Source organism: Camelus bactrianus, chromosome 27 (genome assembly GCF_048773025.1).
Source record: "Camelus bactrianus isolate YW-2024 breed Bactrian camel chromosome 27, ASM4877302v1, whole genome shotgun sequence".
Taxonomy (NCBI): domain Eukaryota; kingdom Metazoa; phylum Chordata; class Mammalia; order Artiodactyla; family Camelidae; genus Camelus; species Camelus bactrianus.
This window is the reverse complement of record NC_133565.1, coordinates 36,800,483-36,827,974: the sequence shown is the minus strand read 5'-3', so window position 1 is coordinate 36,827,974 and position 27,492 is coordinate 36,800,483. Positions and strand designations below refer to the sequence as shown.

Sequence of the window (27,492 nt, the reverse complement as noted above, 5' to 3'; positions counted from 1 at the left end):
GGTGGTGGTGGGGACACAGGTGGGGGGGGGACACATTCCACCCCCAGGCTAAGGATCCTGACTCGAAGTCCCTGTAACTCAGGCAGTTCCCCAGTGCGGGCTCTCGGGGGGCCAAGCGCCCCAACCGACTCCCCGTCACAGGGAGCAGGCTGTCCTGTCACCCGTCCTCAGTCTAGTTCTGGCTTCGAGGGAAGACCCCAGTTTTAGAAATCCAGATTCTGTGGGTGAGTCCAGCCTCACCCCACCCTGCCCCCTCGCCGTCCTGCCAACCTGGATTCCTTGGAGGGGAGGATAAATCAAGGCCCCCTGAGGACACCAACCCCAGCTCCCCGAGGCTCAGCAGGGGTGTGAGTCCCCCTTAACATGGGACCGTGCTGCTCCCGACGTCCTGGCTCACTGGGTCTCTGCATGCTGAACTGTTCCTAAAGCACCAGGCAGTCCATCGTTTAAAAAGAACTCGGCCATAGACTTCTTTTTGTCAAGGGAAATATCCCTTTATAATATCACCAAACAGCTCCTTAATCAGCCTGTTTGACAAGTGTGTGTGTGCGTGTGTGTGTGTGAGAGTGTGTGTGCGCGTGCATGTGCGTGTGCGTGTGCGTGTGCGTAAGCTCTCCTTTTCTGGAAGCTGAAAATCTGCAGACGGTCAATGAGATTACCCCCCCCCCACACACACACACAAAGAAACCCTGCACACTGAGGCTCTGGTGACAGGAAGAGCAAGGTGAAAAATCCACGAGCCAGCGTGACCTTCTGCCCCATCCTGGGGGGACCTGTTTTGCCAAGTCTGGATTTTTAAAGTACACAACACTCCTCAGAGGTGAGCCTGGCAGCCGACACCTGGGAGAAGAGACCCCAGCCGCAGAACCTGGAGGGAACCGCGCCTGGCTCAGGCTCTTCCGCGGGCCCTGCCCTGCCTCTGCCCAGCGTGTGGGGGCCTGGCGGGCTGTGTGGCTGGGGCGTGTCTACACCCTTGGGGGAGGGAAAAGGGAAATGAGAGGAGGGCAGGACCTTGTCCACGCTGCTGTCATTTTAAGCCTCTCCAGGTCTAACTTTTGTGATTAACAGAGTTGGTTTAGAAATCTGAGAAGTCGGGGAAAATGACTCTTGTACAGAGAGACTCAGAGCATCCGAGCACGAAGGCCAGCGCAGAGCCGGGACCTGGAGGAGGTGGGACAGTCTAAGAAGTGGTCAGACACTCTCTTGTCAGACACTGTCCTTAAGCATTTTACTTACAAATTAGTTTATCCTCTTAACGACCCAGTGAGTTGATCCCTATTTACCAGCCAGCTGTAAAGTGACACCTGTTGTGCAGACGCAGAAACAGGCTCAGAAGGTCAAGGAACTTGTCCAGGAGCCGCTCACGGTGGAGCTGGGGTCTGCCCCTCAGACACACAACAGACCTCGTTAAGTGTGTGAGGGTGTCCGTCTGTGTGTGAGGGTAACAGCACTCCAGCTCCATGTGCAGGGACCCAGCAGTGCCTCATCCCATCACCCATCAGCTCAAGGCCGTCTCTGACTTTCCCTAGCACCTGAGTGCTCACAGAATATCTTGACTTCACACCTGAATGCCAAAAGGTGCAAAGTGGGGACGTGGACCATGCCAGGACTAGCTTTCACCTGGAAACGCGTGCCAGGCCTGCCCCAGCAGGTGAGTCCCCTCCTCACCTGCCTCCAGGATCCCCTTCCTCTTTCTCGGCCAGGGCCAGCTGCAATCTTGCTTCTCCCAAACCAGCCCAACAACAGGCCCTGAAACGGACTCGTTTCCCAGACTGCCAAAGCCGACTGCTGAGGCACTGAGCAGAGCTGACTCGGGCAGCAAAGCCAGGAAGGGGGACCCCAGGAGACAGTCCCCCAGCCCGGCCTCTTACCTCCTCCTCCCCACTCACGTCCTCCTCTTCACCTTCCTCCTCCTCCTCCTCGTCCTCCTCGTCCTCCACTACCGGAGCGTCTTCATCGTACTCCTCCTCTGTGCACGGAACGGGGGCGAGAAGCATCTGGAGTGAGCGGCCCTCCCTCCCACACGCAGCACAGACCCCAGGCTGAGGGGTCGGGCACGGCGGCTGTGGTCCTCAGTGCAGGGCCCACGACCCACCCACACCCCCGCAGGCCCGCAGCCAGGACGCTCGGATGCCATCGGACACATCCTAAAATGATCCCAGAGTGAGCCCTCCCTCCAAGTTGTACGAAAGGAAGGACCCCTTGTGAGGTGTGAGGCTGCAGAGCAACTGCCAAGTCGAGGCCCAAGGGACGAGGCCCGGAGAGCAGAGCAGGCAACTCAGTGAGAGGGCGTCGAGCTGGACCCCACCTTCACGGTGAGGAAGCCGAGTCCCGGGGGAGAAGGGGCCCGCTCAGTCACACACAGGCAGCTGCAGGGCTGGGCCCCAGAGGCCTGGTCTCAGGACGCCAGCCCTCGGGCCTTTGTGCTACATCACCAGATGCCTGGAATTAGGGCAAACAGGTGTCTGAACACCCTGCAGAGTCCTCCCACCTAACAAGGGAAAACAGAACCGCTGGGGCGACGACATCTCAGCCCTCCAACTGTACCCTGGCCACGGAGACCTGCACGGAGGCCGCGCTGCGCCGGCAGTGTGGGGGGGAGCACCGGCCCCGACTGCTCCCTGTGGCCCCAGGGAGCCCATAGTGCTGCCTGCAGCCTCCTCCGCTTCCAGGGACCTTGGGGCTCCTGAGTCCACCCCCCTGCAAGGCCCGGCCTCCAGTCCTGTGGGCCGCAGCCACCAGGGGGCCCCGTGACCTGTCCAGCCATCACCTCATCTCCACTCCTGGACACCCAGCCGGGGAAAGGGGACCCTCAGCCACCCCACTTTCCTCCACCCGCTCACCCCTCCCTGGAAGAGCATCAGTCCAGGGCCACTCACTGCACATCTCATTTTCAGGGGGACTTTGGAAAAGAGGAAAAACTGAAGGGAGGACTCGGAGGGTTTTGCAGGGTCAGAATGTGGCTGGGGAATCGCAGGACGGTCTCTGGGGCCCAGCCCCCTCGGATCCGCGCCACCCACCGTCCTCGTCCTCGTCCTCGTCGTCCAGGCCCTCCACGTAGCCCTCGGCGTCCGAGTCGGGGGCCTCCTTGTCGTCCCGGTCGTAGCCGTCGAGGTACGAGAGCTGCGGGAGCAGCTTGAACACGTTTTCTCGGTAGTCGTTCAGGTTGGTCACCTCGCAGTTGAACAGGTCTAAGCTCTTGAGGTTTTCTAACTTCTTCTGCAAGCACAACGCAGCCGACAGTGAGCGGTGCGCACGAGGCGGGCAGGGGGACAGCGTGCCGGTGACGAGCAGGCTCCGCTCTGGCTCTGCTCGGCCTCATCACCCGAAGACGGGCAGCTGGACCTGAGGACTGTTAGAGCGTCGCCCAGCGCCGACACGTCCACACAACAGTTTTGGCTTCTGCCCTAACAGACGGGCTTGAAAGGAAGCCGGGGCTCCCGGTGCGCGAGCCAAGAGCTCTGTGCCCGCCTCTGTCCAGGGACCCGAGGAGAAAACCGGCGGTCACCTCCAGGGTCCCCTAATTCCTGGACGGCTCCTCCCTCCCTCGTGAAGGGCACAAGCCACGGTCTCAGCCTAAAGAAACGACAGCTCAGGCTGTCAAAGTGGAGCAGAAATTCTAACAGGAAAAGGACAGGCCAGAAATCAAACCTCAGGTCCCACCACTCCCCCCACCTGCTGCCCACTCAGACTGTGTGACCCTGGCCAAGCTCTAGTTCTCAAGGCCTCAGGTTCTCTACGGACGAAGCAGAAGTGTCTCAGCGCAGAAAGTCAAAGAAAGGAAGATTAAAAACCAGAAGTCCTCCACACGTAGAAGCAGGGTTCCCGGTCCCAGTCCCTCCCGCCCGTGGAGAGGGGAGGACCCCAGTGACTCACCAGTGGCTCTATTGTGCTGAGGTCTTTAATTTTGTTGCCACTTAAATTTAGATGCGTGAGGTTCGGACACTTTTCTGCCAATATTTCCAGGCCCCCTGAGATTCTGTTATCGCTTAGTTCAAGCTAACAAGGCAGGGAGAGAAAAGGCAGGAGCGGCTCTTAAAACGAAGGCTCTCCTGGGCCCTGGCCGCCCGGCTCCCAGCAGACGGGCCAGGAAGGGAGCGCGGGGCTCACGCAGCCTTGCCTCCAATCGGCTCCCTTGACACGAGGAAATGACCCCCGTCCCCCACCCTGCCTCCCGCACGCGCGCTCCGCTGTTTACCTTCTTAAGTTTGTTTAACTTTGGTAAGTTTGCGACTGAAGTGAGGCCTACGTTGATTGTGCTCAAGAACTGCAGCTCTTCAAACTCATCTGTGAGGCCTTCGATTTTGCCGTCGTTCGACCGACAGTTGTCCAGGACGAGCTCCTTCACCTGGAGGGAAGGGCAGCGTGAACTGGGGCAGGTGGAGGGCAGGGCGCGGACCCAGGGGCGCGTCCTCCGGCTGCCCGCGGCCGGGGCGGGGCTGGCGGAGCCAGGGCGCCACTGGGGACAAGAGCTTCGGCAGGACTGGAGGAGACAAGCCGGACCAGCCCCGCTGCCGTCGGCAAGGCTGGGGTCTCCTTCCCACCCCGCAGCCACCGCTTTCCAAACTCCATCACGAAACAAAGCATCTAAGCTCCCAGCTCCCCGCTGGCAGCAGCCACGTGTGGTCAGGCAGCCTCTGGGCCCCCCATGCCAGACCCTCAGAGCCCATCACCCCAGTGCCCACCCCGGCCCCAGCCTGACCATCGTCCCTAGGCCAGCTACTGGTCCTCCTCCCTCTGTGCCTGTGGCCCTCTGCATGCAGATGGGGACACACCTGAATGTCTGCTCTCACTGGCTCCCCCACCGGTCGGGGCCGGCCCAGGGACCTGGCAGCCACCTCCTGGTCCCCAGCCTGGCCCACCCCACAGCAAGGGCAGCGGACCAGGGACCCCTCCCCCCTCCCCTCCCCCTCCCCAGACCAGCGCTGTCCACCAGCCTCCCTGGGACGACAGAAACCCCCAGCACGTCCGAGAGAGGGGCCACTGGCCACGTGTGGCTGTGAGGTGAGACGAAGTTTTAAATCTTATTTAGTTTTAATTAGTAAAAGTGTACAGACGCACATACAAGCTACCACATCGAACACCGCAGCTCTAGACTTAGGGAAGGACAGCCACTACCCTGGGGTGGACCCTCCAGAAACGCCGAGGGGAGCACAAAACAGAAGCTGGTCTTCGGAGACACCCGTGTCCCCGCCTACTGCCCCCTCCACCTCCCGGAAGGGGGTGGCCCTGTTAAGAGTTAGCAGATTGTCTGCTCTTCCCTTCTTACCCAAACTTTGGCCCCTAAGTTATTTCTAATGAGGTAGAAAGAACTGATAAAGAGCTACGCCTCACTGGGCTGCTGGAAGGCAGACCTGGCCACGGGAGAGTCCACGCTTGGGCACAGACGGCAGGGACACAGGCCGAGGAGGAGCAGTCAGGCCTCAGGCCTGAGACAACCTAGGAGGGTCAGGGAAGGAGGCCAGGGTGCCGGGCCCCGCGGGCAGATGCCCAGTGTCACCCCCGCCTGTCCCCGAGCTGCCACGGGCTGCTCCCTGGCCTCCCGGGACCACCGGGCACCTTGGAGGGGACCTCTCCTGGCTGCACCTGGTACTGGACACAGCACCCCCACCTGCCCACTCCCTGCAGCCTCCAGGAAACACGCGTTGACGTCCCCTGGCTATGAGGCCTCCCTGGGACTGCTCCCCACAGGTTCGGACTCCTCTCCTGGGGGTCCCATGGTACAGGCCCGTCCTCAGCTGCAGTCCGCACTGTCTGATGGGTCGTTCTTGCCCCTCGTAGCCTCTTCTCCTCTGGATAAGCAAGCGAGCTTGCCAGCCAGTCACTGTCCAGGGCTGCTCCCCACCTCTGAGCCGGCTGATCTGCCGAACTTCTTCCTGCGGGGCCCAGGATGACCGCCCGCCATGGTGGGCCTCCCACTTGGGCGTCGCTGGTCCAAGCGCCAACATCGGGGAACAGGGGCCATAGCAGGCATGCCACGAGCTCCCTCAGTCCACCCCTGCTAGTGGACAGACCAGGGACACTGGGGCACGTCTGGGCCACAGCACCCCCTAGCTGCCCTGCTTCCTTCTCCCCAGTGGACAGAGGCAGCCCGCTCAGCCCACCTTGCCCCTGGATCCGGGACGGAGTAAATCCATTCCTTTCCCACTCTCAGTCCCCAGGGAACGCCAGATGCCCAGGTCAAGCCACCTTCTCAAGGTCTCTGGCAACACCGCCTGGGAATAAACCCCGTGAGGCCTTCTGCCCTAGGGCAGGAAATCGGTGTAGAGCCAGGAAGCCCGGCCTTAGGGGAGCAGAGCAAGGGGAGTGAGGTCAGCTGTGCTGGGGGAGGAGAACCAGCCTTCCGTGTGCAGCTGACGCTGCAGTCCAGGGCGCAGGCCTCTCTGGTTACTCTTTCCTTGAAAGGCCCTGGGAACTCTTTAAGCCCCACCGAAGACAGACAAACATGAGAAGGGTTTCCAGTCCACCCTCAGATTTCAGACGTGGTCTCTACACGGGTCAAGGGCTTCTCTTCCGGCCATCAGCCGGGAAGTCCTCAGTGACGGGTGTGCGTGTGTGTGTGCACACAGAGTGGAGACGGTGCTGCGGAGTCAAGGGAATTCCTCCCAGAAGTCGGCCTCTTTCCCGGAGAGACACAACGCTGCCTGGGACTTCTACCGACAGACACAAGGTTCCAGCCCCAGATCCCAGCACCACCCCACGCTCGTGCCCATTCCTGGCGGGGACAACTCTCAAGGCACCGCTGCGAGTGCTTTTATGAATAATAACCATGACGTCTTTCCTGAGCCCTTGGCAGGCACGCTCTTCCAGGGCACCGTCTCACTCCATTCTCACAATCACCCGCTTCACAGGCACATCAGAACCGTCGAGCCTCAAAGTCCCAGGAATGGGCACAGGAAGGGGTCTAACGGACCCAGGTGGTCAGCGTTGCTGCCAGACAGGAGGGTTTCCCTGCTGCTCCCAGTGCAGGGCGCAGGCTCTGCAGACTCCCCAGCTTGATCCTGGCCTGCACCTGCTCCCCGCCTGCAGCCCCGCTGGCCAGGTGGGGGCCATGCCCGGCAGTCCCCGCCCTGGTTACACTTCCTCTGTAACCAAAGCACAAGACCTAACCCAGCGCTCACTCAGATGAGGCTGCAGCCAGGGAGTGAGGATAAGAAGCGGGCAGGGGCGGGGGGGCTGAGACCCCACTCCTCGCCAAGGGGTAAGAGGCCACTTCCCATCACTTGGGCAGGAAAGCCTGTGGTGTCTGGCAGGCCAGGTGGCTGTTCCAGGTCTGTGGGGCCTCCGGAATCCCCATGGTTTCTGCATTTCCTTCCTGGCGGGGCTTCAGCACAGTCTGGGGAGAGATCAAAGGTGGGGGGTCCTCGAGGCTCACACCCTGAGGTGATACCACCAGAAAGCCTAAACCACACTGGGGGAACCCACCGCTGCTCTGTGGGGCTCTGTGGGGCGCTGTGTCACTGGCGGTGCAGGCGGGCAGTGTGTGAAGTGTCTGAACTGCACCAACAGGAGAAAACAAGACCTCTAGCCAAAGAGCTGACCTGTGGCAGGCGTTCTGCCCACCCCAACCACCTGCCTGCCCGCAGGGTGGCCACGCTCTCTCCCACCACAGGGCAGGCTCCTGTGTTTTAAAACGTCCACTCGCCCCAACCTCCCTTAAAGTGGCCTGATTCCCACACGCTCCCTCCTCCCGTCTCTACTTGGTGGCCTGTGCTCCAAACCCTTCCCTTTTACATCCAGGGCGTGTTCTGCTTAAAAAAGTAAAAAAAAAAAGTAAGGCCCATTTCCCCTTGCCAAATCCTGGGTGTGAGCTAAGTGCAAAGTTAAAATTAAACTGAAAATTTGTACTTTGGGTTTAGACTCCACCCCAGTCCCACTGGCCGTTTAAAAATATCCAACTGCGGTGACCCTCCGGTCCACTGACTGGCATCACTCTGCTTGTGTTGAGAGCTTTTCAAACACGCCATGCACAGGCCTGCACAGGACCCCACGCCACACTCCGCAAGGGCTAACAGCCGAGAGGTGTCTGCGCTCTCACGCACACTCAGCCGCCAAGAGATGTTGGTGGGAGGTGCTCAAGGTTCCCAAGAAATTCGACTGCCCGGCTCCTGCGCTTCCTGAAACCTTGTCCCCAAAGCAAGATCGCAGCCGTCACTTCTCACCAAGGGGGGCTGAGCCGTCGTGACAAACACAAACACATTACTACGCTAAGAACAACCCGGTGCTTGTTTCCAAACTGTGAAATCTTGTCTTTACAGATCCTTCACCTTAGACCATTCCTCTCTATTCCCAGACTGCAGTCCCGGTCACGGTCATCCAAGTCACTCTAAGTCCGCCTCTGCTTCCAAATGGGGTTTCTGTGGCAGCGGGGATGCTGGCCTCCTGGGAAGGCCAAGGCCAGCTGGCTGGGTGACCCCGCTCCATCCCAGGTCGCAGGCCTTGCCTCGCAGAAAGGGGATGACACATCCGTTTAACCTATAAAGCAAGCTCTGGCCTAGAAAACGTTCCTGGCTCCCCTCCGCCTCTGGGAAAAAATTCAAGGTCCAAAACTGACCTGAGGAGGCCCTCCACTCTCAGCCTCCCCCCACTCCCTCCAGTCTCATCGCCCCCACCCCTGCCTAGGGACCTACTTCAAGCCCCCTCCCCAGGAAGCCTTCCGCACCCAGCTCTGAGCATCCCGGGGCGTCGAGGGCAGCTGCTGCACGAATCATTTAATCGTGTATTAAGCATGCGATCCTCCTAGAGGTCACGGACTGTCCTCGTCCCCCGTAATCAGCCTAGCGGGGAGCAGGGTGCTTAACAAATGACCTGTTTACCGTGCCAGCGCAACACTCGGTGCCAGGCATAGAGGGAGACAAACCATCATGGAACTTACGGGGTGGCTGGTCCAATACTGGCTGAACGAGCCCTCGCTCTTATGAACAGTCACAACCATGCCTGCTGGAGTGTGCTGTGCCCCCACATGAGCACTGCCCCCAGGAGGCAGGTCAGCTGTGCACCCTCCTCTTGACCTGACGCAGTGCTTGGCACACAGGTCTCTTGCCCAAAAGAAAACCTCTCTCTACACAGGGTGCTCCCGTGACACTGTCCATCCGAGCAGCTGAGGGGACACAGAGGCGACGGTGAGCCACAGTCGGGCCTGCCAGTAGCAGATGCGGTGGTGGGCGGAGGAGACAGACGCTGGTGAGCAGCTGCGGTCAGCGTGCCAGGTCGCAGGCCCGAGGCTGGGACAGGGCGCGTTCTTCACACGCCTCCACCCAGGAGGACAGCACACTCAAGGCAGACGAGGGGGACCCGGAGAGACCAACAAAGGGGTGCACCCAAGCAGAGCCACAACTGGTGAGAGTCTGCAGGGCCCACTGCACAATGAAAATGTGACAGCCCGCGCTTCAGAATTGCCCACGATTTCAGGACACTGACGGCAGCGCCTCAAGGCCAAGGGCTGGGAGGGCCCCCTAAGGGTGGGGCCTGCGTGCGTGCACAGGCCACACGCCCACAAAGCTGGTCCTGATGTCAAAAGACAGCCCGGGCCTGGAGCTGAGCCCCGGGAAGGCCAGAACCAGGAAGAAGGGAGCTCGAGAGGACTGCTCTCCACCTTTCCACTCTCTGAGGGGCGAGCAGAGTGCACAGGGGAGGCTCTGGAGTCGGATGGACCTGGCTCCAGGCCAGTTCCCCGCTTGGCAAAAGCTCACCCCACTCTCTCTCTGTTTCCTCCGACAACAGTGCCCGTCGCCTGCTTGGACCCACCTTCACCTTGGTCCACAGCCACCTTCACTGTGGGGTCTACAGAAAGGGCACAGGAGCGGGAACCCGGGCAGGCCAGCAGCTGGGTCACCTCCACTGTCCGCAAGGCTTCTTCATGGAACGGAGGCCTCTCCACACTCTGGACAGCGAGACGGTGTGCCGAGAACACGGCCCGTGGAATTTTATACCTATACCTTGTTTGGTTTAGTTTTTCCCACTAACCTCGAAGCTTCATTTTCTTTCTTTCACTGAATAAGAAAGCAGTAAATATTTGTAGTTTTGGTTTCAACCTTGTCAGTCCCTGACCAAGTTAGTTTTCAGACCCCAGCCTTGCAACAGAAGACTTAAACCAGATCGACCCGTGTGTTTTTGGTGCTCGTGGATTTTAAATAGGTCAGCTTTTAAATGGGCCATCCCCTGTTGCAGATCCCATTTCGAGCTCGAAGGCCACACTGTCTGAGATGCCCAGGCGGACAGGACATGGGTCCTTCCCAGAGACGTTCGACAGGAGTGACAGAGGCTTGCGATTTGGTCCTTTTAACCATAAAATCTCTAGTTTTGCTTATAAGTCAGTGTGGCACCTGCAAAAATCAGTCAGGCTCTGGGGGAAAAGGTGGACGTTTCAAAGTCGACAGAGGCCCTGGGACCGTCTAGGTCAGTGGCTTGCTGACTACAACCCACAGTGAGAAGGCATCCCCACCGCGGCTCGGCACGCACGTGTGTGTGTAGGGGGGGCACGCACACCAAGACAAAACTCTGCCTCTTACAGCTACTCTTCTATTGTATTAAAAACACTGTTTTTCCAATGTGAGCCACAGTTTGCAAAATGCTGGTTTAGTTCTGCCCTCTTCTAGAGGAAGGAGCAAGGTCCGGATCCTGCCTAGAGCGCAGGAACCCTGAGCCGGGGGATCTCCTCTGCCGCCCCGCCCCGCACCGCACCGCTGATCAGACGTCAGCCCCCGGGGGAAGGCCGTGGAATCAAGCACGTAGCTTTCCCATTTCTACTAACAGGCAGTTATTCTGCAGCCTCAATGGTAGCTAAGACTCAGGTCTCTGTATCTCTTAAAGACCTTTTAAAATCTTAACTCAGGGGCAGGGTCCCACCTTCCTTTAAAATAAAAAAAATAAATCTCTCTTAAGAAAAAAGCATCTGAGTGCCTGGATTTTGTCTGCACCCCACAACAGAGCTCTGGAGGCGCAGGCGAGAGCACATGGCCGCAGGAAGGCAGTGACGCCATCCTTATTATTTTAGGGAACCAGGCAAGGCGGGCTGGCTCGCTGCAGCGGTAATTAAGCTGTCGGTAGGCAGGGCCGGGGTAATAGGCTAAGCGCCGGCTGGGGGAGGCCCCGCATTAACATAACCCTGTGACTGGCTCCCTGGCCGCCTGGAACCTGCTTCCTACCTCCCCCCACAGGCACAGGGAGGACTCAGTTTCTGCCTTGCCAAGACAGAGGAGCTGGTTCCACTGCAGATGCCTCCTCCGGCCAGATAAACAGACCTGGGCTTTGGGCTTGTCAGATGGGCCTGTTTCGCTATGAACCCTGGTGGAGCTGGGGCCTTTCCCTAACATTATACCTTTGCTTTCTTTCCCTTAAACTTCATTCCTCCCTCCTGGCCAGTCTAGATTCCATTCCAGTTCAAGGACTTGTCAGTTCCACCTCCTGCAGGAAGCCTTCCCTGATTGCCCTGCCCTAGCTCTGCAGGATTTAAAAGCAGGATTCCCAGAAGGCTGCTGGGGGGAAAGTAGAGGAGTGGGGTGCACTGAGGTCAGGGAGAGCTGAGGGTTCTGGAATTGGTGAATGACATGATCAACAGAAAATCTAGCAGGCTACACCTTCTAAATGGTTGTCCCTTCCTACCTTCAGTGGGTACCAGAAACTGAAGAAGCAGGAGGTGGAAGCAGGGTCCCAACAGGTCGTGTTGAGTGGTGACCGGGAGAAGGAAAGGATACAAGAAGCGCGGAGGTGTGGAGCAAAGGACGCTTGCCAGGCTGTCTGATGACCCGGACTGTGGGGCCCACGCTGCCACCAACTTGCTGTGTGCCCTGGGGGAGTCACTGTAGTCTTCTCCAGGCCCCTCATCCGGATAATGGAGCCTGAGCACAGACCTGAGATCCCTTCCAGTTCCAAAGTTCTGTGGGCCCACCCACTTTTCGTCCCACTCCACCTCCAAACTCAAGTCACTGTTCCCCAGAAGAAGGTGGGAGATTCCACAGGCCAGAGGAGCCCAGGATCCACCGTTGAGGGACGCCAGGAAGGAGATCAGGGACACTGGGCAATTATCCCAGATAATTACTGAAAAGCGAAAATCAATCATGTCTCTCAAAACACACAGGATCACAGTGACAGCCCCCAGGGCTCAAGGTGCTGGGGTCCAAATGTGGGAGCCTGACACCACCCCGTCGGCTGCCTGCCACCTCACTGGACAGTGGGGAGCAGGCGCCTCAGCTCCTGGGGTCCTACTGCCCACTCTCCTTTCCTGTGGTCCATAAAAACCCACACCATCCACAGTGATCCAGGAGCCACAGCTCCGGCCTCACACAGGAGGAGAGCCCCGAGGACACTGAAGAGGAAGGCCTGGGGAGCAGACGGCGTTCCCCCTGGGCAACCTTCCTAAAATGCTGCTTTGATCGGGTCACTCCCTGTGGACGAATCCAGACAAATCAAATGCAAATCCAGAAGGGATTCCCAGCACCCCCCACCCATCAATGCTCTCTGACTAAAACCCTATGCTCTCTTGTCAAGTCTGCCCTGCCTCACCCCTCTGCCAGCCTCCCTGACTCGCAGCAAACACGTGACACCATCTGCACTTCTTACGGTTTACGAAGCCCTTTCCCAGGCGTCATCTTTTTGAATCCACAGACAACTGGGACCCCACTCGTCCTACCCCGCCCCAGGGAAATCTCCCCGTCCCCCGGCTTGGCCGCGGGACCCCTGGCAGCCTTTCTTCCTGTGGTCTCTCCTCCAAACACAGCCTTGCTAAGGTCTGAGGTCTCAGTGCCCTCTCTCCACTTCCGTGCCCTGCCCAGAGGGGCTGGCTAAGTGGTCAAGCTGGACCAGGTCACTCAAGCTAGAGGAAAGGATGGAGCAGGGGAAGGCAATGGCTCTGACCCCTTATTTGCTTTCGGAAGCAAAGCACCCCACTAACTCCATTCTCGGACAAATAAACAAAAAGGTACAAAACTGGCTTCCAGGGCCCCCCGGGCCAGCTGCCTGATATGGCTGATCTGGGCTCCTGAAATCAATTTCTGGGATTTAAACCCAGCTGGGCTGGGACCACTTATGGAAATCCCAGTGGAGTCCCGAGTCAGCCCAGGGTCTCTGCAGTGGGTGTGAACGGCGACAGCCAGCCCCCCCCCCCCCCCCCCCCCCGTCGACCAAGGGGAAGAATGGTCCGCAAAGCAGAAGTGAATTCATTTGCTCGGCTTCACCATGCGGAGATCACGAGCCGGCAGTTCACAGCCTCTGCCCAGCCCATCTCGGAGGACACCACGCCGTCCAGACTCAGACACTTCCCACAGCCCTAGGAGGGGCTCCTGCCGAATTTCCAGTTGGCTTTACAGGAGTGCTTCAGAGAACTACAGGACCGCAACGTCGCCGCCTCTGGGGACCTGCTCCATCCAGCCCAGCTCCCAGGGCAACTGACGGAGCCGGGTGGAAACCGACCCAGTGATTCGCCCAAGGTCGCAGGGCTAGCCCACCGTGGAACCAAGCCTGGGGCCACTTGCAATCTCCTAACTTAGGCACCCCAAAGTCACCGGTGTCCCCCTGGGGGGCTCCCCAAAGCAAGAGGAAACAGGAGGAAAAAGAACACAGCTGCTAAAGAAAGAGCCCCAGGCCTGAGCCCCGCCCGCCCCCGCCAGCCTCCCCACACAGCCCAGCAGGGCTGGAAGGCAGAGGAGGGCGGACAGGCTAAGTGGCCTCGGGGAAGAAACCCTCGACCTTGGCCTCCCTCCCTGCCACCTCTACCCAACTGACAGCCGCTCTGCAGTGACAGCCGCAGAGCAGACACACCAGTGGCGATGCCCGGGCATCCAAGCACCGACCGGAAACCGCTGATCTGGCAGAGGGGGAACTAACCCTGCGAAAGAACCTAAGGCTGGGGGCTGAAAGTCTTTTCTGTCCAAGACCACAAAACAAATGAGCCAAGGGTCACACATAAGGAGCAGTTTAATCTCCTTCTCCCTTAGAGAAATGAGATGTGCAGCTTGCCTCAGTCTGAAAGTTAAATGCTCGTGGCACGAGTGCTGGTGACGGAGGTGAAGAAATGCTGGGGAGCAACGCTGCTGCCATGTGCCCCTAGCTGGGGGGGGGGGGCAATGGAGTGAGAACAAGGGAGGACGGTGAAGCGAGGGGCCGCCGCGGGGACGGACAGGGACGGGACAGACACCGGGGGACGGACACAGGCAGTCCCAGGCAGAGACAAAGTGAGAGGCTCTGTGGGCTCTGCCCCCTTCCCGAGCTCCACCCGCTTCACCCGGGTCCTGGGACAGACCCTCACCTGCATCTGCTGGGTTTTAAAACCCGGCACAGGCTGAGTTCACTGCCCTTCACAGATCTACAGCTGCTTTAATCTCAAGATGCTAAAAACAAAGACAAAACAAAAAATGAACACCTTTCTGATTCCTGAAGAGTCAGGGAGGGGCTGGAAGCACAGGGATCACAAGGGAAGGGGCCCAGCGGCCTCGCTCTGCAGCGGAGGCTCGCGGAGCAGGCCCTGCCCGGGTGGCCAGCACAGACAAGGCCATCCCAGGCTGGGTGACAGGAGTGACGGGGGTGGATCGAGGGTCCTCGGTCAGGGCTTCAGGATGGGACCAAACATTAAATTCTGACACCTGAAGCAGAACTTGAGGAAGGCGCCGGAAAACCATGACCCTGGAGAGCAGCGGGAGGAACTGGTGATGTTGAGGCTGGGGTGGGGGGTACTCCTGGGGGCTGTCTTTCTCCAACTCTGAGCGGGGAGCCGTATGCAAACAAAAGTACACTTATTCTGTGCTCTCCAGAGGCTCAGGAGCCAAGATCTGGGTGCAGGAATTACAGACAGGCAGTTGGTGGCCCAGCGTAAAATGTAAGAGGGTGAAGACCCTGGACGGGGGACCTGCCTGGTCCTCCTGGGGACAGCTGGGTGGCGGTGACAGGGTTTGTGGAAGAAGGGAGGAGAGGGGCACTGGCACAAGGACGGGGGGAGGCCGCTGTCGGTCACACGCACCCAGACACACGACGGCACAACCAGCCGGAGTGGCGGCAGGATGGCGGGTTTCGCAGCGGCGGAAGCCAGAGCTGTCTGGACCACAGCAAGAGGGTTAGGGCCCAGGACTCCACCGCAAGCGGGGGGGTCTCACTTGCCCTCCTCAGAGGAAAGAGGAGCTCCAATCAGGACTGCGCTCACCCAGTGCTTCCAGGTAGAAAGCAGGAGGGCAGAGGTCTCGCTGGTCGGTGCCTGATCCAGGCTTTACCGCTCAGGAGCTGCGTGGCTTTGGGCAAGGCTTCACGGAGACTTAGTCTCCTCATCTGTAAACAGGAGGAGAACCCCTACCAACCCCACGCATCTCCGTGGGACCAGGTGCGATCCATCACGCTGTCCCGGAGGGGCCCGGGAGGAGTTTCACAAGCAAGTTTCTTACCCCAAGCTTGGCACCCCGGGGAGCAGAGAGGAGGGTCACGTCGCTCTGAGCCCCCACACCGCCCTGCACTTAGCTCACAGAACATGTTCGCTGAACTGAAAGGCATTAAAAATAACCTGGGAAGCACTCTGCCGTTTTTCCTTCCTGTTAAACCGCAGCAGTTTGCCAGGTGCTCCTGAACACCCCTCTTCACTGCCACCCTCCACGCTGGGGCAGAACCACCCGAGTCACACCGGGATGGGGTGCTGAGAGGACAGCCTCCCAGGACGGGGACAGGAGTGTCTGACGCCTCTGCAGAGGCCCCCGGTGCTCCGTGTCCCCCAGGCTCTGTCAAACGGCCTGAGCTGATCCGGGTCCAGGCCACCGACGGACCACCCCAGGACAGGTTCAGTGGCCCCTGGAAAAGCCCGCGAAAGCAGAGACACAGCACACACAACACACACAACTTACACGACGTGCCGCTCCAGACGACGCCCCCCTACAGATGGGGACACTGCAGCCCAGAGACACAGAACAGCCAGGTCAAAGCACTTCTGTTATTCTTTTCTTTTTAATTTTTTAAATAAGTAACATCCAATCTCATGGTTTCAAAACCAAAAAACCGTAAGATACACAGTAATGCTCTCTCCCTTCCTGTCCAGTTAACCATCTCGCCCATTAAAGTTCCTCCCAGAGTTTGTTTAAACATATACAAGCAAATTCAGAATCTGATTTCTCTCTTTTAGCCCGAATTAGCAAGTCGCATCCTGATCTTTGCCTCGCCTTTACTGCGCGAAGTCTGCGTGACACGTAGCGCACAAAGCCTTCCTCACTCCCCATTCGCATCGTGTTCCCTTGTGTGAACGCGCCACCGTTTTTCTTAACCAGTCCCTCAGCGATGCGTGCCTGGGTTACTTCCAATCTTCTGCTGTAATAATGTCATGACGTAGAGAGGCTGGCGCACGTGTCACTGTGCCTTCACCCAGCTTGCTAACTAACCAAGGTGTGGGCATCAGACCGCACTCCTGACGTGCAGGGCGGCAGAGACCTGGACTCCCACGGTCTAACGGGCTCGCCACCGCACCCGTGGACAGCCGCCTCACCTCCACCCAGCCAGCACTGCCACTCAGCGCCTTCCACGTGCCAGGCCCTGCACCAGGCTCCAGGACAAACCATCCTTGCCTTCTGCCCCCAGAGTGTCCAGTCTGGGACAGAAAGGCAGAAGGGACCGCTGCAACACACAGGGGCAAGTTAAATGCGCCCTGAAGGCCATCTGACCTCCGGGGCCTGTCTCCCTGTCTGGTAACGGGTGGCCACACCTGCACCTCTGGGGTGTTCTAAAGGGTCAAAACCTAATGCTTGCCAAGGACCCGGCGTGAAGCAAGGCTCGGAGCAGGCGCTCATCAAGGGCTGAGCCTAACTCTTGTCCCAGACGAGGCCTTGCTGGTGGCAAGGGTGTTGCAGGCAGCGCGCACGGCACAGCCCCGCCCGGCCAACAGCACCCTCCTCACGGACAGATGGCATGAACTGCTGGTGCTGGAGGCAGCACCCAAGCCCCTGCTCACATCTCAGCCCACCTGTATCGGACGACTGGGCCTTCTCCCACTTTCCAGGCCCTTTCGTACGTCGACGTATCCTGCGTTTGTTTCTCATCTGTGTGGGGAAGCCTCCGCGTTTGAAGTACAGACACGTGTTTATTACGGAGAATAAACCCAGACGCATGTTCACTAAGACCCCGGCACAGAGAGGCCTGGAGAGGCCCACGGAAAGCTGCTTTGCTGGGGTCTCCCTGCGCTGCAACGTGATTACCTGCAGGAGAAGACCGAGCCCCAGGCGACTACGCTCACTCTAGAGCGTGCTCTGTTCAGCAACGGAGCGCTTTCGAAAATCAGAGATTCTGGTATCGCCCGTTTCACTCTCCTGGGGGAACGAATGCAGCAGATTTTACAGCGAGAGGAGAAAGAAATGGAAGGCAGGGGTCTAGCGTGTTTCCACATGCTGAGCAGCCCCCAGGCAGCGGGGAGGAGGCACAAGGTTGCGGTGAAGGCAGGAGGCTCCCCGTGCTGCTCTGGAGCCGAAGCCCTGGCTTTGCACCCGGCACTGCTCCTCAGTCCTACGTGACCTTGAACGGCCCCTCCACCAGCCTTCTGGGCCTCAGTTCCCTCCTCTGTCGCAGTGGGAACAGTCCCATTCACTCTGTAGCATTTCTGGAGAGGTTAAGTAAGAACAGATCTGGTGCCTGCCACACAGACACTCAACAGTTAAAAACCAACAAAATTCACAGAAAAGATACTCCTTTCTCTCAATATTTAGCAAAAACGTGAAAATCTAGGGCCTTCCACTTAGAAGCTCAAAGCCGAAGGGGAGGCATCAAATTATCCAGCCCCCATGACAGTGGGAAGCCGGTTTCCTCACAGGCTGATTAATGAAGTCTTCCTTCACCAGAAGCTCCTTTCACATTCCTGCAAGACACCTGGTTCTAGATGAAAACTATCAGCCGCTAAGGCTCATCCTGGTCCTCGGGAGAGGCGGGGCACGGCTGGCCTTGTGACCCGACTAACTGTGGGCTTCTCCTCCTAAAATAATCCCCGGGGCCTGAGTCCCGCCTCAGTGCCCTTCACCGGAGGCTCCGGCAGGGTCTCCCTCGCTCACCCAGAGGCACCTGGCCCCCAGACTAGGTGGGAGGGCCAGAAAGGTCCACATGGAACCCAAAACGCAGCCACAGCGTCCTTCAAGAGCCTGCCATTTCAGGAAACAGCACGGAGCGGGGCTCCCACTGGGATAGGCCGTGAGGGGCTGAGGAACCAAGCCTGGGCCGCGTCTCTGCCTCAGCTCCAGGTGCCGAGCCCACGCCTGGCGGGCGGACTGGCAGGTACAGGTGTGTTCCTGCGCCCGGCTCCCCGCACACCTCGCCAGAAAGGAGAAAACCCACTGTCGGCAATAAACGCAGTTTGGAAGTGCACGTCTTTCAAAGTGCAAGTCTTAAGAGGATAATAAAAGGCACCCTGGGATGAAGAGGCAGAGGGTCAGCTGGCCTGGGGAAACGCCTGAGGTTGAGAGCAGAGAGTCCTGGCCAGTTACAGTCTGCCACTCTTTCGTATCATGTCACCTTTCCAATTAATCAGCTCATGAATTCACGTCTTAACCTCTCAGGGCTTCATCTTGCTTCTCAGCAAGAGGATCCAGAGGTACTTCCTGATCAGACATTCATTCTAAGGCTCTGGCTCATGGGGGCCGGAAGTCCAGTGCAGGCACTCGAGTCTGTGCTCAAATGCCACCTCCTCAGAGAAGCCCTCCTGGACCGCCTGTCCCCTTGACCACAGCTTTATTCACAGGACTTTCACCCCAGCAGTCATGCCTCTGCTTGGCTTACTGACCGTCTCCCTCGATGAAACGGAAGCCCCGTGTGGGCAGCCTGCATAGCGGTCCTGTCCTGTTCACTGCTGTAACTAGAACGCGCAGAGCAGAACCCAGCACGTGGCGGGCAATCAACCTGTGAAACTGAATGACCCTCCACAGTATTTTCCGTCTGCAGAAACCACGCCCATAACTCTGGTTAACATCAGGCACTCACTGGCCACTGCCGCTCACCATCGGGGACAGACGCGGCTGTCACAATCCTCCGGGGGCCAGCGAGGCATGCGGTCAACACGTCTGGCTTCGGGCCCCGCGGGCACCCCTGACCAGCATCCAGACCTCGCTGGAGTCTCTGGCCGCGGGTCAGAGCCGCAGGTGCTTTTCCACTCCCACAGCCGACCGTGCTAGGCGGCCACTCCCAACAGTGACCACACTGGCCGCTAGAACCGAGGGGGGTTCCTGAGTGTCTACAGAGGCCAAGTGAACCAAGTCCCCCTTGCATTTAAGAGGCGGGCATTCCATCTCTGCTCCCAGACCTGCTGCTCTAGCTACCCACCCCGCAACCCCGCCGTGGGCCCTCCCCTAGGAGAAGCCTCCCCAGACTCGGACACACCTGCTCACTTATCCAAGACACACAAAGGCGTGTCTGCAACGGAGATGCAGACTAGATGGGGGCTCAGAGGACCACTCATTAAGGCAGCACGCCAACCTCTGCGGAGGCGTCTCCAGGCCTCCCAGACAGAGAGCTGGGAGCTTCACTCGAGTCCCCACCTGCCCCGCCAGGCTGCACCGGGGTACCACGAGCCTCCAAGGGGAAGGTGAGACGTGCGGCGGTGGAAGGAACGCCCCGGCGACTGTGCCGACGGTTCCTGGCCCTCCCTGCGCCAGTACAGCCAGGCAGGAGACTGGAGGCCACGTGACATCCTCACAGCGCCTTCCGATGCACCCAGCTGCAGGGGAGCTGGGCTGGGCTCAGTAAACCCTCACCACTGCCTTCTGGCAGAGGAAGAGTCACTGACCGAGCCTAGGGAAAGAGGGGCCACAGTGCACACCCCACAAAGGGGGTCCCAGAAGCAGCAGAGAGGGGAACACTGCAGCATGACCTTCAGTCCTGGGGACTTCCGCATCTTGACATCCCCTGGGATGAGCGCAGTTTGCTCTCCTTCTGGTGAGTCAAGGAAGACTTCCTGGAGGAGACCTCTCAGGAGCTGCCTGGATGAGCGATAACGGCCTGAGAGGCGCCGGCCAAGAGTTCTGCAGCCAGGAGGGACACTGAGAGGCAGGAGGGCCTCCTGGCACAGAGCAAGCCAGGCCGAGAGCCCCAGCCCCCAGCCACGACGGGAAGGGCCTGGAGGCGGTGTCGGCGGCTTGGCTGCTGTCGCTCCAGCCTCACCTCAACGAGAAACCAGAGGCTCTGTTGCTTGCCTGGGGCCCCTCTTGCCTTCTCCTGCTTGAGCTGCTCCCAGTGAAGCCCCCGTCCGAGGTAGGCAAAGACAGCACCTGCAAGGTGTCCTCCCCCTGCACACAGGCGCAGACACTGAGCACAGCCCTTCCTCAGCGGGGCCGCATCCCCCTCTCGTCCCAACAGCTCGATCCAGCTGGGCTGGCCAGAGTCCAGCAACCTTCAGGGGCGGTCCACAGCACACACCTGGCACAAACCTTACTGCTCTAGTCCTGGCCACAGCCCCTGGGATGAAGGGACCAGTGTCTGTCACCATTTTACAGACGGGGCAACTGAGGCTGCAAAGGGTGCCCTGCCGGCTGTCCCCCCGCAGTGGGACACAGAAGGCCCCCGCACGGCCCACCACGCCTGACCACAGGGCCCTGTACAGTCCCCTCCTTTTTACCAAATGCCCACTGGCCTCTCAGTTCCTTTGAGATCGAGGATGGGCCAAGTCCAGTCTTGCTCAATGAATCCCACCCAGCTTTCAGCAGCATCCCGAGACACGAGTAAATGGAAACGCCGAACAGGATGAGCAGGAGTGTGGCACGTGTGAAGTCCGTGTGGCCAGGGCGGCGAGTAGCTGTGGAGGCCAGGCCAAGGCCCGGCCCTGCGCCCGTTTCCCTTGCTCCCCTTCCCTCCGGCCCGTCCACTTGGCTCACGTCTTCCCGCCCGCCGTGAAGTCCTGCACCCTGGCTCCACGCGGCAGCTCCCCGCCGTGCTGCGGCGCGCACTTCAGAGCGTTTTGAAAACCCACAGGCCGGGCACCACCTGGGGAGGCTGATTCGGTAGTTGGGAAGAACCTGGGAATTTCTTACAATGCTCCCCTGGTGGTTCTGATACACAGCTGGGTTGAAACCTGCCTTCCCGACCGCACGCCTTCCCTCCCGCCTGTGTGCTGTGTCATGTGTGCCTCCCCGTCTACTGCAGAAACTGGCAACGGCGTCTTTCTTAAAGTCCACCGGCAACGCGGACACTCAGGAGCGTTCCTAAGACTCCCTGCGTCCACCTGGACGCTATGCACGCAGGCCAGTGGGCTCCTCTCAGCCTCCCTCCCCAGCCACACCACTTGGGTCCGTTGGTGAGGCCAACAGCTCGGGTGAAAGCTGGTTACACTATGTGGGATGAGTTTCTCCCGGGATGCAGGCCCCCAAAGAAATCTACAAACAATCCCTTTACTGTTACAGGATCTTGTCTCCACCCTGCCACCCCCGCACACACATGCGTGCACACACACATACACACTCACCTCCCCTTCCCTTCTGCAGGAGGCAGCAGAAGCCACCACCGCAGACCTTCTGGGCACTTCTGCCTGCGGAGTTCCAGAGTAACTTTGCTGAAGTGCCCCACACAGAAACACCAGTGGGTCTCCGTCCCCCAGGTCTCCCTCTGGCCCTCCACTCCTGCTCGTGCAGCCTGCCCAGATCCAGCTTTCGACTTCTTTCCAGCCGCGGGATAAGGAGGAAAAAGCCGCCTCCCCCTGCCCTGACCACTGGAACCTGGCTGGTGGAACCCTCTCACTGGCACTTCTGGCCTTTCCAAGCGTCTGCGGGAGCGGCCTGGGGGTTGGTCTTCCTGGACCCTAAGGGACGACCTGGGGGGTGGGGGTGGGGGTCTGCACACTAGGCATCACCCAGCTGCCACGCAGCAGTGCGCGGGGTTCGCTGGGAATCCCAGGCAGACCCCTGGCTACTCATCAGAGAAGGGTTACGAACGCGCTCCACTCCCACCCATCAGCACCAGGGCTGAGGAGAGCTTGAGAAGGCCCAGGCACTTCTCGCATGGCATGACCTTTCATAACCAAATTAAAAATAAGCAGTTCACTGGAGGAGTGCTCTCCTACGTGGATCATTCCCAGACAACCCACCGGGGTGCAGGAACAAAATACCTGGACTTTTAATATTTTGTAACTTACCCTTTTAAAAGTTCTTTGTGTGAAGTTCTACAGCGTGTGTATTTTATGGCGTGTATGTGAATAATCTGTAACCAAAAAGTAGACAAACTGGGACTGGGGCTCAGGTACAATTTTTCACTGACATGGGGTATAAAACCCAGAAGAGTGTGAAGAACACTGGGCCGGGACAGCGTGCGTCAGCCACCCAGAGGCAGGAGCGCGTGCCGATCCAGGCGAAAGCTGAGGACACCAAACCGTGGCTTCGTGCTTGGCTCACCAGACCGCGGGCTCCTTCCCGCAACCCATCGGTCTACAACGCCCGACACGTGCCCGGTGCAGTGCTGAGCGCCGAGGGCACACAGCGACGGCCCACACCGGCCCCTTCAACCGTCCAGCCTCCCAGACCCCGGGACAGAGATGCTAACTCAAACGCTCACCTGCAGGAATGTCTAGTTACAAACTGAAGCGCTCCGAAGGACCTTCTATGAGAGTTTTAGAACAGGAGAACAGACCTAGAGCTGAGGAGGGTGGTGGATGAAGGAGACCGTGCAGACGATGGCCGTTCAGGAGGGGACGGGGCAGCAGCAGCGCAGAGCGGACTGAGCGCACGACCGCTGGTGGCCGAGGCCAGCGCGGCGGGAAGGAGGTGAGGAGAAAGAGGAGAGTGAAAGGCAGTGCACGCAGGGCCTCAGTGGTCCTACTATGGCTGTGGACTTTACCCTAAGGACAATGGTGTGTCTCAAGTCCCGGTAACAGGATTACACCTGCATATCCGCACGTTCATTCTGGGTGAAGCTTGAAGCACGGCCCCACGGGGGGCTGTGGGCAGGGAGATGGGCCGGAATGCAGTGGGGATGGTGTTTTGAATTGACAGAGTTTGTGATGGGCAGAAAGAAGATCACGTGTGTGTGTGGCGGGGGGGGGGGGCCTGGAGGAAGACACAGAGGCCAGGGGTTCCCTTTGGACATGCCGAACGTGGGGCACGTCGGGGACACTCAGGTGGAGACACTGGGTGCGAGGGGCCAGGCTGGGGACGGACACGTCAGACCCCAGGCAGCACATCACACCTGCAGCTGTCGGTGAGGACGGGCAAGGTGGTGCAGGGAGGAGCCCAGAAGACAGAGCTCAGGGCCTGGCCTGACTGAGCCCCCTGCCCCATGGCTGCAGGGAGGAGGGGCAGAGGACCCCAGAGAGGGCGGTGTGGCCAGGCCTGTGGGAGAAACCCTGGAGAAAGGGAGAGGAAGAACCTCATTAAGGTGAAGAGTCGTGTAAGACTGAGGCTGCCGGGATCCGGAGCCGTTCCCAGACTGAGGAGGCCTAGGCGTGAGCGACGGCAGGGGAGGGAGAAGGTGGTCAGAGACAATTCAGGAAGTACAAGAGAGAAGGCCAGTGTCTTGAGTGACAGAAGAATCAAGGCGAGTCTCCCATTTACTTTAAGCTGGGAAAGACACCCCAAGCTCGGGAAGGGCCCAAAGGACAGCAGCCAGGTGCCGGGGGAGGGGCAGGGCAGGCAAGCCCAAAGGCCCACTGGGCCGGGGCAGCTCTGGCCTGGGAAGTGAGCCTAGGCAAGCAGGCGCTCCCACCTCCTCTGGGACGGGGGAAGGTGGCCGGCGGGAGGGAAGGGCTGTGGTGGGCAGTTTGAGGAGTAGAGTCTGAAGCAGCTGCTGAAAGTGGCTGCCCAGGAAAGGGAGGGCTGCGATACCCCCTCAGCAGAGACTACCTGGCACCCACGCCGGGCCTGCTCCAGGACACGGTGATGCCACAGCCACGCTGGACAGAGACGCAGCACCCTTGCTGGTGGGGAAGAACTTCCGGTCAGTCTGCATCTCTACCTTCTGATCCCTTTCCCCATTGAAACAAATGTTACTTTTTGATAAAGTGTGACTGTTGACAATGTAAACTTTTTTCCTTTTAAGTGAATGCCAACTGCTCCAGCGGAACAGACCATAATAACCACACCATCTAACATTTATTGAGCGCTTACTGTGTGCCAGGCACCACTGCATTGTCATTTTACAGACAAGAGGAAAGGGCTTGCCCAGGGCCACGGCTGAAGTGGGGGAGACAGGCTGCACATGGGGTCAGTCTAGGGGGAAGCAGAGGTCGAGTGCACGCCCCCACAGCCCTCTCTTCCAGGCTGGAAAACGTGCGAGACCCCAGGCACACTGAGGGACACAGGGCATCGTGTGACGATACGATGGGAGAGAGATGGGGGGAGGAACACGCCGAGGGCCACAGGCATAACCAGGAAACCTGGCAGGCATCCCATCCAGGGTCAGAATTTAGGATAATGATTTCATAGTGTGAGAAGGTCTGGGTCAGGAGAAAGCTTCAAGTGAGGAAGAGCAGCTTGAGAGCACGAGACCCAGAGATGAGCGGGCTTACAAGCAGGGGGAATCACTCCTGACCCTCGGTGGAGAGATTTCACAAGCTGCAAACAGCACCCCCTCATTCCCCCAAAGCAAATCACAAAATATTTCAGTGAAGGAACCTTAATAGTCATCTTTTAATGTCTCTCAAACATTACCAAGTAATGAAATCAATTATGAATTATGGGTCAAAGCCAGCTTTTTTGTTAAATAGACTACGGGAGTGAACAGCCAGTTTTCGGGCAGCCTGTGTCGCGCCTGCACACTGGGCAAGCGGTGTGAGGCGTTTCTTGCCACAGGAAGGAAAAGTTTCAAAGTCCCTGATCTCCTCAGCACCCCCACTTTAGAGAAAACAGAGGGCCCCGAGAGGCCGGAAGCACTGGCCCACAGTAGCTGACAGCAGAGCCGAGGACAGCGCCCACGTCTCCAGCGGTTCTCTGGCAACCTCCTCGCCAACCAGCATCTCCAAACACCACGTCCTCTGGGAAAGACAGCCCAGACGTGAGTCCGCCTCGGAGCGGGCGGCCGTGGAGTAAGTCACCTGCCCTTCCAGACCCGCTGCCTGGAGCAGCTTGCGGTAAAGGTGGATGAGGGCACTGGGGCAGCTGTGGAACTGAAACACAGTAAATTTGAGTGAAGAGCAGGGCTGCAGGGCGTGGTGGGGCTGGGGGCGCCGGACGGGGCCTGCCGCGGCGGAACAGGCACCTCATCTCGCTTCACAGGCTTCATCGGGACAACTGGGTCTGGGAAGGGGGCCCAGGGCCACAGGGCCTGGCCCATCCAGCTTCAGCCCATTTCATTAAATGAGAAGTTCTGAGTAACAGATGCCTTCACAAGGCTCCGTCCGTGCCAGACTCCATCTCTTTACTGTTGGGTATTTATCACATGTCACATATTCCAACGTAACACAGACTCAGAGTCGGGTCCGCCTTCTCTCCTTGCTTGGGGGAGGCAGGCAGTGCTGAGGAGGAACTGGTGGAGGGTACTTCTTAGGATTCTAAAGAACTAGCTAGAGCAGGGGGTGGACAGGCCAAAATGTGTCTCCTGGAGGGGGTAGGGCATGCAGTGAACACCTGGAAGGGTGTCCCCCCCACCCCCGACACTGGAATAACAACGCACCTTCTCTTCCCTAAGTCAGAATTCAGGACAAGCAACCGGGCTCGGCTGCCCAGGGCTCAGCAAGCAGCACACTCTGTGCTCCTTCCCCGCGACACACGGAGGGACAAGGGGCGGGGACAGCGGCAAGGAGACCAGGGAGTACCCCGCACAATCTCCTTGAAGGACCACCGACAGCCCCGAGGTTCTTCATTTCAGTGTGCTGTAATTAATAAGCAATGAAGCCCCGGGTGACCAGTCCCAAAGCTGTCAGATGCATGTGTTACAATAAGGACCTTAGTGTAAGCCTAGAGTTAAGTCACCTTGAAGCGGGCGGTGCAGCGGCTGAGAGGGAACGGGGCCTGTGGGTGGCTGTCCTTAAAGTACAGGCCACAGTCATGGGGACCAGGACTCGCCCCCTTGGGTTTACCACCTCTTGCCCTGGCCTGGCCAATCTTGTATCCGTTCCTTCCACTAACCAGCTCAAGCACGGAGGCCAGGGCAGAAAGAAGGGCTCCAGAATTCAAGGCCACTGTACAGCTGCTAAGTCCCCAGGCGACATGCAGGTGCGAGAGCAGCAGGCCCCAGCTGGGGGGCCCAGCATTATCACATAGTCTTCAGTGAACTGCGCTCTGAGGGTCTGGCACCAGCCACACAGCAGGTGCACAGCTACTGCACCTTTCAGGCCTCCAAGCTCCTTCCCTCTAGCTCGGAGAAGACATCTAAGACTTAAGGGTAACCATTTAACTGCAAGATACCCACAAACCTTTTGAAATATTCCGAGTATGCAAGAAAAAGGGTTTCGGTTGGTTATACAAATAACTTCTGGCTAGAAGGGGTGTTCAATTTTACACCAGCAACACATATGATTTCTCTTCTTATGGATGTTCACAGGTGAGGCCAATTTCCACTAGACGTTAACTAGTTAGAGGGCACACATGAAAGAACTTGGGAAGGTTCCTAAAGCACCACCCAAAAGAACGGCCTGCCACATGCTTAATAAACCAAAAACAAACAGAAAAACAGATCCCAGGGTCCCTTCCCATAATCTATTAAGCCTGCAATTATCAGACTTTTTCTGTAAAGGGCTAGACAGGGGCAAAACAGACAACATTACACAGACACTTTTATCATGAAAGAAACCAAATTTCCACAATTCTTTTATTGATAAAATTCAAAATATATAACGAGCACAACTTTTTTGGTAATAAAGGCCTAAGGAGACGTGGAATTCTTGGAGGGGGGAAGAGGGGATAACAGCTCACGTAATGGAGATTCAAAGTGTTCCACATCACCAAATTGATTGCAGTGTGTACATGTGCAAATTATTCTTAGCTCATGATACAGAAACAGGCAGCTCACAAAATGTGGCAATGCCTGTGCTAAACCAGTGACTGGGGTGGAGCCAGCAATCTGCCCTGGAAGTGCTCCCCAGGTGACCCTGGTGACGGGCCATGTTCAGGACACAACAGACTACACAATTTTCGAAGTCCCTACTGTCTAGTAGCTAGAGGAGCTCCGGTTCTACGTGGGAGGAGAACCCCATTCTGCTGCCTGTCAGCTGTTCGACCTCCTCATCCAACCTGGATGACTCACCCTCACAGCAGAGACGATGTCACCTGCTTGGCCTACCCTTACAGAGTTGCTGGGAGCATGAAGTGAGATGGTCCTTTAAGTGCTATTGGTCAACTAGGTCCTAGAATCAAGGACAAGCCCATTTTTTGTCTGTAGGTGAAGACTAACAAAGGCGGAAGACGCATTCTGGGCACCATCCCAGGCACGCTGCCTGAGTGGCCCCTGCTTGGCTTCTCACTCAATGTGTCCCCCAAAACCCTGAAGGCCAGATTTGCTTCATCCTAACCAGATGTGAGGTGCTAACCCAAGATCAGGAAGTGTGTGTATGCCTTCCTCCTTAAAATGACAATCCAGGTCTGATCCTGACCACCCACCTCACGGTCTTCAACTAGGAGGCTATCCTGCCTTCTCACC

General features: G+C 58.4%; 1 protein-coding gene across 1 annotated transcript in view; it reads right to left on the bottom strand.

The window, feature by feature from the left end:
- The window catches only part of ANP32A (acidic nuclear phosphoprotein 32 family member A), a 33,814-nt gene that overhangs the window by 1,750 nt on the left and 4,572 nt on the right, over nt 1-27,492 (bottom strand). The window contains exons 2-5 of the mRNA XM_010955331.3: nt 4,199-4,348; nt 3,877-3,999; nt 3,021-3,219; nt 1,872-1,969 (exon numbers count right to left, since the gene is read on the bottom strand). Of these exons, the coding sequence (XP_010953633.1) occupies nt 1,872-1,969; nt 3,021-3,219; nt 3,877-3,999; nt 4,199-4,348 (570 nt within the window). The remainder of the gene's footprint in view (nt 1-1,871; nt 1,970-3,020; nt 3,220-3,876; nt 4,000-4,198; nt 4,349-27,492) is intronic.